Source organism: Limulus polyphemus, unplaced genomic scaffold (assembly GCF_000517525.1).
Source record: "Limulus polyphemus unplaced genomic scaffold, Limulus_polyphemus-2.1.2 Scaffold1474, whole genome shotgun sequence".
Classification (NCBI taxonomy): domain Eukaryota; kingdom Metazoa; phylum Arthropoda; class Merostomata; order Xiphosura; family Limulidae; genus Limulus; species Limulus polyphemus.
This window is the reverse complement of record NW_013667084.1, coordinates 184,082-194,510: the sequence shown is the minus strand read 5'-3', so window position 1 is coordinate 194,510 and position 10,429 is coordinate 184,082. Positions and strand designations below refer to the sequence as shown.

At 33.4% G+C, this 10,429-nt stretch overlaps 1 protein-coding gene across 1 annotated transcript in view; it reads left to right on the top strand.

The window, feature by feature from the left end:
- LOC111086836 overlaps positions 1-2,565 on the top strand; it is a 3,833-nt gene extending 1,268 nt beyond the window's left edge. Inside the window, exon 2 of the mRNA XM_022391332.1 lies at positions 95-2,565. Within this exon, the coding sequence (XP_022247040.1) occupies positions 95-979 (885 nt within the window). The 3' untranslated portion in view covers positions 980-2,565. The remainder of the gene's footprint in view (positions 1-94) is intronic.
- The last annotated feature ends 7,864 nt before the right edge of the window (positions 2,566-10,429 follow it).

Genomic DNA, 10,429 nt, shown 5'->3' with positions numbered 1-10,429 from the left:
CGGTGTTAATACAAAACAATTGAAGAGATAGTTTCTGTGCCTGGTAATGTGTTAAAACTAGAGTCCAGATTCTGAATGTTTTGTGACAGAAGACCCTATTATACCAGTGAACTTGCATTATTCTACAGGCAAAGAGTATGACTTACTTGATGATAATTTAGATGAAGGAATAGATAACAGTGTGCAAAATCCTTTACCTGAAGGATATAGAAAGCCACCAGTTTTCTCTTCCTCCATCTCACAAAATGAGCAGTTGTTCTGTGAAAGTAAAACTTTAGAATCCATCGATCACTGTGAGCCTGAAAGATTGTCAGAATCTCAATCAAATTTTGATGAGGCTGAGAGCACTTACTTGAAAAGTCCAGTTTTTATGGATGTGACAGATGATAATCTACCTTTTTCTGTGTTTGAGATACACCCAGGGCCTCACGTTTCTCCTGGAGCGGATACTCTATTAACAAATATATCCCACATATCAGAAGCTCAAAGTATACCTCTGTCTTACAGTATGACGAGCACTTCTGTAAGTAAGAGTCCTAAGTGTTTGTTAAACAACCCACAGTATAAGCTAAAAAATCAAGACAGTGCTAGTTTTCGTATTCCTACGGGTGATGATGAAGATTTAGTAGATATTAACACAACTCCTAACATTTCTGCATTCAAGATGTATGAAACAAAACTGTATAAGTGTTTCTACTGTGATGCAGGACCTTACTCTTTACAAAAATTACAACAACACTGGCAAAAAAGACATGTTGATGCAAAATTTTTTGTGAAGAATATGTTTCTTGAAAGTCCTGTTATAGAATACAGATGTTCTTACTGTATGGGAAAAGAGAAATCATTAGCCATGGTGCGTCAGCACTGCAAGCATTGTCATCCGAATTTTCCTGTAAAGTTCATCAAGACAAGGCTAGTGGACTGCGTGCCCAAGTCAGTACCTTGGATTTATGAAGCTCAAAAGATTTGTGATTTGTGATGAATGTAAGGAAATATTGTTTTATTAATTCAGATATAATTTTTATGGTTTTTGGTTTTCTGTTTTTGAGGTTAAAGGTAAGAGATTATACAGATCTTGTTTCTCTTAACTAAAAACTTGTTACATACAGTTTATATCGCATGTCTCAAGATTGGGTAAATGATTGCCAAACTTTTTAATTGTGACTCTTCTAACTTCTGAAAATGCTCGATGTTTATGTGAATATGTACAGAATTTGCAAAATTACTTTAATCATTCAGCAACTTAGGTTCATATGTACAATCAAACCTATATTATTCAGTTCATTATATGAAAAAAGCAAAGCTAATGACCCCCACATCATAGGTTAATGTTCATTTTTGAAATATGTTCGTTAACATACTATTTTGGAGGCAAAATTGCATAAACAACCTAAAAACCAGTTTGTTTGTTTTTTAATTAAAGAATTGGATATTTCTTAATATTGTGCTGTTCGGTTCTTTTAATTTCTTAATGCAGTGTGACTTTATGGTAAAAAATGTGATCTTTAAATGTGAAAACAAAATTAATCAGAATTGTTTTATTGTTCTTTTCCACCTAATTGTTAATTAAACAACTGTCTTTGAGCATACTTAAGTTCTTTATAAAGCAACTGCCATTCGTAAACAGTTTTACCATGTTGGATGCTCGATGAAATTACTCAAAAACTCTTGTAAATTAATGAAAATTAAATCAGCAAATAATTGTTATACGTAAATATTGATCTTGATATCCACATAAAATGTATGTTGTGTTTAATGCCCAAAATAATGCCCAAAATACGTTTATTTCTTATTCTCGCAAAAAATATGTTCACATAAAACTTCAAACATGCTGACAGAAAGGATCCATTGATTTCACATTGCAAGACCTTTGATATATTTATTAATGTAAATGATTATGAAAGAAGTTTGTGTGTGTGTGTGTGTTAGGCAGTTATATTGGCCTACACACTCCACATACATAAATGAGCAACAAGTCACTGAATTTCTGGATGAACAATGAGCTAATACGTCAGACACACTAAGCTTTCCTTTGATCATACTGTATTGCATTTTCACCATAAAGAGCCATAAATTTTGATATCTCTCTACTGGTAATGAGTGTCCACATGTATGCATGCTCAGAACCACATCTACTTGTGAAGCATTCCATTACGTGTGATTTGTATAGCTGTTTATCTTAATTTCCAATTCTCTTTTTGCTAAAATGTGTTCTATTTTATGACAGTTTTTTTTTTTCATAAATTACCCACTATCTTGTATTTCATTTTGAAGAACTTTTAATTCATATCTTCCGTTATTTGAATTTGTCATTTTATATAAAATATTTTCCATGTGACACCTTCCAGTTTTTTCTTCTTTGCCCCATTTGTCCATTTTGAGTTGTTTTCGAACCTGCATAGTGTGGCTCTGTTTGCATCCTCTTTTTTTAATGCAATTTTTTTCTACACCACCCACAGATATCTATCTTTTATCTCATTGTCCAACATCTTCAGTGCCCCCCCACCAGTGGCTCGGCAGTAAGTCTGAAGGTTTATGACACTAAAAACTGGGGTTTGATACCCATGGTGGGCACAGTACAAATAGCCCATTGTATAGCTTTGTGCTTAACAACAAACAAACATCTTCAGCTTTGTGCTTAGCTTTTGTCTGGGTCTCTGTGCAAACGAATAGTTTGAATAATCCAAAATGGTAATAATTGGAAACAATAGTTGATTGTTGTAGTGAAATTAATCATTTTAATGGTAACTTTGATTGATCAATTATTCTATGTGACATTGACCAATGTAAATGATACTGATTGGTAATCGAGTCAATCACCTAGCTCGAATCACAACTGTATTTTAATATTTTTTTAAGTGGATGGAGCAGCCCTGATGGACCAACAGGTCTCTTCTTTGTTGTCCTTCAGTCTTATATGTGTTTGTTACATCCTACGTTTTAATGGACCTTTTGTGTTCTTATTTGACATCTGTATGTGCCACTACTTTTTCTGAGTAGGCTATTCTCTGTTTTCTTAAGGCCATGACTTTATCTCCTTTTGAACTTGTGGCCATATGCCTTTTTCTTTGTTACTATTACTTATATCATATGACCAATTTACTACTATTGTTGGCTTTTGTTTATCATTGTCTCCTGCACTATTCTTCAACAATCAATTGTTCCATTATTTCAATTATTCTGTTACTTCTGAAACAATGGTGGTTTGTGAGAGTGATCAGGTGTGTTCACCTTATCATCCCTTTCATACTTGTTACTCTTATCCAGACAGACTTCTCTACCCTGTCCTCCTATTTGATGCTACTTGACTCCCTCTGAACCAACCCTCATCCTCTTGTCTTGTTGTCACCAGAAGTATGAGACATAGCGAAATGAAAATTGGGTAGATATTCTTATGACAGTGTAAACTTTGAATTTCATGTTAGTAAAGGGGGTAACTTATTACTCACGTGTTTTAAATTATTGTTCATGGTATACTTCACCCAGTGTAAGTATTTAACAAGAGGAACTCCTGAAAGGTAAAGGAAGAAGTGTTTACTGTACTGGTACACCTATACATATAAATACATTGTGAATTTAATTACCTTGTTAATCAGTCGAAATTATCATTTAACAATAACAAAATATCTTTGCATAAAAAAAAACGCGTTAAGTGCAAACTAAAAACCAATGGTTGATGGAGTTATATTTGATGCAGAAAGAATCACTACAACCACAGTTGTCTGTACGCACGTCTCCATTAAGGCTAGGTCAGTCAGTGAAGTCTCACTCGCAAAACATTATCCCATGCATATGGTTTTGTTATGTGGGGAGACGAAAGTGATATTTATTTTAATGATGGGGAATGGTACAGTCCTCTTTTTCCCCCCTCAGTACAAGCACTCAATTCACCAGATGAGGAATGGGATTTGGTCAGAGAAAAACTTAGGAAAACGGAATATTGGCTTATTGTCCATCCAAAACCATTAACACATGCATTTGGATTTTACAAAGTTTACAGAGCATCAGTCTTATTAAAATGTTGATTTGCTAAGGACATTTACAACTGTTTGATTTCTGATTTCATTGTTACCACCAAATATAAATCAATATGATGATGATGATGTAATATTTATTCTGTAAAGTAATTGTTTAACAAGAACATTTATTTTTCATAGTGCGATATGTCCTAATGTTATGAAAAGCCATTATAAGCAAGACTTGCATGTAACTAATCGGTAATATACTATTTGGATACGACACATAAATGTTTATTTGAAAATGATTTCGTATGGATATAAGGAACAAACAAATACATGTTGACTTTGGAAGATTTGTTTGAAAAATGTGTGAAATGTTAATCTACGTATTACAAAATATTAAAAACATTTCAAAGATGTAAATAATTATAATTACCAGTGTTACTTATTGCTATTATCCATAATTTTCAATAAATACTTATGCTAGTGTCTTTAATAATGATTTTGGTATCAACTGGACTTCATTTAATACCCATGATAATAAAGCAATGCCTTTTGAATTGCCAGTAAAAGTTAATATTGGAGACCAGAAGCTCCACACATCAGGTCAAATTATTTGTTTGTATGGGGGTGCATCCATTTTTAAACAGTATTTTGTTGAAAATCGGGTAATTTCGCTTTACGTATTGTGTTAATGTATGTATTGATGTACAATTTTAACTCCAAATAAATTAAATAGATTAAACACCAGTAAGAACCAGAAAAAAAAGAAAGATACAATTTGTTCATGTGTATTTGGTGGTAGTATATGTAGTCAGTAACACCACAACACACACACACAGAGACATACTAGTACTTGAAGAAAATCAAGTTCGTTGGCAGTGTGTGTGTGTGAATTAATAATGTAAAAAAAGAATTGTTGTACTATCTGATCTATGTTATTACTGATATAATTTTATTATTTATTTTGCTAGTCTTCCTCATTTGTTGAACTTCCAGTTTGAATTCATGCTTATGTCAGGAACTATAAACTGCTGGTACGTGTAGGTTTTCACAGATCTGTTATTATTTTCATTTATTTGATTCATATATGTAAAACAGTAGTTGATACAGTATTTTCTTGTCTTGCAAGAGATCTGTTTTTAATTCTGAAGAAAGAATTGCCAGTTATATACACAAAGTAATGAAATCTTTCTTTTGATGGACTTGAAATACATTGAAAAAGTTAAATCATTGTCAGGGTTTTGACCAGTTATGGTGAGGGACTAAATGAAGGGTGATTAGCCAATTATTGAAAACTTATATTAAGGCTTATACCATGAGTAAAGTAAAATTTAAAAATAATAGAATTTTAGATTTCTCAAAACTTTCAAATGTTAATGTAATGAGATTTTCACAATGTTGCAGCACCCATAACCTAAAGAAAATTACTTCATCATAAGCACAAGTTTGCTACATCAATTTTTGATGTGAAGAAATCATGTATTCATTTTTAAACTAATAACAATTCTCTGTTTTCACATCATTCCAACCAAACTACCTGCACATGTCACTTTGTTCTCAATCCTGTCTTATATATGGTTTTATATTAAGTAAAAAAAAAAAAAATAGTTAAAGTTGAATTTTTTTCTAGTAGTGTAAACAAAGAAATTTAAAAGTTTTGACTTCAGAGAGAAATCAGGTTTAATTTTTAAAGTATTACAGCTCTGACAGGCTGAAACAATGAATGTCTTAATCGCTTTGACAGGTTTTTGCTGAATATAGAATGACATGAGAAATTAGTACATTATTCACAGCCTTCAGTACTTCTTTCTACACATGCTTTAGATGTTGTAATACTTCACTCAAAAATTAATGTTTGTTGTATTTTTGTGTTTGTTTTTTTCCTTTTATCAAGACTTCAGTTCTGGAGTTCCTTTTTATCTAAGACAAAAATCCAGTGTTGTAGGAAGCAATATTTTCAAATGTTGCAAAAGAAAACAAATATATGCTCAGCCGTATTTAGAAAGTCTATTCACCCTTCATACACTCAACCAGACCTCTACTTATATCCTGTTACCTGCTGACATTATTTCTGTCACATTTAATCCCTATCATCTTTGTAACGATATATAAACCTTGGATTGCTTGGTATTGATCACACCTTAAGAATACAGACCAATATTCTGTCTAAACATGTAGTATGTTCCACCATCAATGAAACGTTTCCTTATGCTTATAAATCCTTGTTTGCCACCTATTATTAAACGTTAATTTCAACATTGTCAAAATATATCCAAACTAGCAGAACGTATCTCTTAAAAGCTTTTGAAATGGTGGCTGGAACATAGAAGCTCAAAACGTTAGATAGGTATTTTAATGTTGTAAAGAAAACTGCAGGTAATTTTGTAGAGTGGCCATAGGATAAGCTGCAGCAACTATAACATTGTGAACTTAAGGTATAGGCCACTGTCTGAAAAGAGGGTACTAAAAAAGAAGATAACCATGCTAGATCATTCATGATGAATAAGTATCTGACACTATTATATAGGATTCAAGTCCACAGCATAATTCTCAACACAATTAATAAGAGTATGTATCACCATTTGTTCTCCATTGTAACATTATGTCTTATCCTTGCTTGTCCATGCCCCAGTAACCTTTTTGACATGAGAGATCGTGTGTTTCAACAGTGGGACTGGAAGAATTGAGCAAATGCTTACTTAAGTTTGATGAAAGAATCACAGTGGAAAATTTATGATGTCAATTAATCGGTATAGTTTTGTAGTGGGATAAGCTGAAGAAATCAGCACCAGAATAATACTTGGTAAGGATGGTAAAAGGAACAACTAGGGAAGACAAAATTAAGAAGTATTATCTTCTTATCTTGTTCACCTATCTATATGATTTCCATCCAATGATGCACATATTTGATTGCATGTTCACTGGCTACAGTGAGGTCTTTCGCTATGCATGGGACCTGGAACTGTGGGCAGACAAGTAGGTGTTGCCTTATCTGCCTCTCATTGCAGTCACAGGCAGTGGGTCCACTGGAGTACTCCCATTTCACCATGTTGGCTCTAGACTTGCCAACCTGGGAATATAGGCGATTAAGGAGTGTAATGAGGACATAGAAATAGAGGTGGAGAATAAACCATACTCAACATTCAAAAGCTGTGCTATTTGTTGCTATCAAGTTCTGTGGTAATACAATTTTTCGACTGATAACATGATTGAAATGTCCTAAAATATTATTTTGGCCCTGCTTTTCACATAAGTTGCCTACGAGAGAAACTTCTCCACCTTGAAGTTCATCAAGAACCAACTAAGAAATAGTGTATCCAAGGAGCACTTCGAATCGTTCCTGTTAATCGCAACAGAAAAAGGAATTCTTATTAGCCTTGATTTGTGTGGAGTAACTAACAGAGTTGCCAAGCCTGCTCATCTCATAAAGTAACTCACCAGTAGTTTCTTATATTTGTGACTTGTTGCTTGTAGAGATGTACACAGCCGGTTAGTACAGAGATGTACATGTAAGGAGATAGATTTATCGAGTTTACTATACCGAATACTGTATTAGACCTTATTTAAAGTCTTAATTTGTTTCACTTATGAGCAAAAATCCCAATTTTCCCATGATAAAAAATAAGTGATAAAACAAAAATTTGTGTTTTTGTCATTAAAATTAAACGTTAAAATTGAGCCCTCTAGCTATATTACATATGTCATTTACATGCATTGTTTTATTCACACATTTAATATTTTTAAGTGATTCTGAATCTTTCACACAATCAATGAACTTGCATAAATATATCTAAGTAAATGAATGAACTCCTTGTATATTATATTCCAAGTAAATCTGTGCATGTAGGTCTCCTGTGTTCCATATTTACAGCAAATAGAACAAGAAAATGGTTTGTTTTAGTCCACTTGTACTTGCTCTTTGTCAAAAGTTGTGTTTTTATGTATATAAAAAAAACAACCAGCCTCCAAAGTAGTTTATTAACATACGTTTTATAAAAAGGTGTAAATAGCATATAAACACAAGAAAGTAAAATTGTGCACATTGCAGAAGTGACACAAATGTTTTTTCCGCAAATACTGCATTGGCCCATATTGACAACTATAGTCAGCACACCTGAACTTGACCTCGTCTGTGTTAAAATACAAGGGCTGATTTTTAGTCTCGGTTCGTCACTAAGCTTTCTGTGAATATATGGTACTCTTAAAATAGTAGACAGACCAAGTCTCCTGGCAGTATCCTTGATCTGCATGAACACACTTTCCTCCAAAATGACTGAAACTGAAAGCCTCCCGGGGATACAAAGCTGAATGGCCTTGATGTATTTACAAACACAGTATCAAATAAACCGATTTCAAGGGAAATGTGCATACACAAATTAGGTAGGTGCCAAACAAGATCAGTTGAGTGGTATAAACAAGGTAATACAGTTTGATTGGTCACTCACCTGTCCATCAAACTTGTATGGTTATTAAGATAGCAACAATTTTGATAGTTTGATACTGTTAGACCTCAAAGACTGTCTCCCTGAAATTAATATGCATGAAAAACATGAAGGGTTTATATATTGCATAAGTAACTTTATTTATTGATTAGGAGATAAACTCATGCTTCACATACAATGTATGTACTAATATTTTTTGACCACTGAAACATTATTTAGCAAGCAAATATTTAAAAATTGATGTAGACGGGACTGAACCCTCGACCTCCCACATAGGAAGCATGTACTGTGTCATAGGAGCCAAAGCCTAAATGTTGTTTTCACATATACAGCTTTATTATGTGGAATACTATATATATGAAAAGGGTATATATTTTAAATAGCTAATTTATTTAAGGATGATGTTGTTGTATTATGTAGTTGGACATGAATGAAATAAAAAACCTATTAAGCAAAATGTGATTTGTTTGTTTTTTAATTTCGCGCAAAACTACATGAGGGCAGCTATCCCTAATTTTACAGGGAACACTGCCAACTCCTGGCCTACTTTTTCACCAATGAATAGTGGGATTGAGTGTCACGTTATAACGCCCCCATGGCTAAAAGGGCGAGAATGTTTGGTGTGATGGGATTCGAACCAACGACCCTCGGATTGCGAGTTGAGTGCCCTAACCACCTGGCCATGCCGGGTCAGTAGTAAAATATAGAGTTGTATTTAAATTTAAAGTAAAGAAATGAAAAACGTGGAATAACTGCAGACGAAATATATCTCCGTACACAACATTTTTTGCTTAAACACTTTGTCTTTCTGGGTAATCGCCATCTTTGACTAAGATCTTGAATTTTTTCCTTGATTGAACTCTTAATAAAACGAAGTTATAAAGTGTGAATTTTTAAAATTATGGTATCAAGAAGTTAATTATTTTCACTTTTTTTTTACCTTCCATAATTGTATCAGCTCTATTATTATTATTATTACTCTTTCTTAAAGTGTCACAAAGCGTCGGGACAACTACCACCATTAACGGAAATGGTGTAATATTTTATTCCCCTAGCGGGTAAACTCGTTATTCGCGTACAAAGCGTATTTAAACTTTGGGTCTAATTATCGATTTGAGGCGACTGAATTTAGATAATTGGAAACGTATAAGAGTTATAACATAGTGACTTTTAAAAATAATGGTATCAAGAAATTTAAAAGTCAACGGTTATCATGTGTTTTTATTTGTAAATTTTTTTGTGTGTATGTGTCTAAATCGCATTTATACATTGTGTGAAAGCTGCAATTATTTTCTGTCGGGCAATGTTTTTGCTGTAGAGCATCGAACATAAATATTATAATTGTTTGTGGCAGTTAAGGCTGATTGTCGTAGATTATATAGTGGGTAAACTCGAGCTTTCGTGTATGAAGCATATTTAAACTTTAAGTCTAACTGTCCATTTTTTTTTTTTTTTGTTGTCTAATGGAATTTGTATTAAGATGTAATGGTATTACTTATTTATAAGCCACGTTAAGGTAAAGAATTAACTTGATGCATTTCCTTGCGTGTTTGCTTATGTTACTGTAGTAAGTAGCTTTAATCAAAGCCAATGTTGTAAACATCGTAGTTTTTCATTATAAAGATAAAAGTATCACTGTACAACTAGCCAGTAGGAATATTGCGTTTCCGTGCGAACAAGCACTGACTGGCACACATTGTTTTTTAATTACATGATAGGTGACGTTTCGGACTACAGCCCTTCTTCAAACCTAAATACAGACAGTTAAAGGTTTGAGAGACACCTTGAATCACACAAAGAGCACGGGGTTTTAACAATACTATACTGGTCGGTATACCTGTCTTTGGTAGGCAGAGCACAGATAGCCCATTGTGTATCTTTGTGCTTAACTTCAAACAAGCACAAGTAGCATTATTTAAAGGACTTATGTGTTTAAAACATATACTGGGCCCGGCATGGCCAATTGGTGAAGGCACTCGACTCGCAATCTGAGGGTCGCGGGTTTGAATCCCTGTCACACCAAAC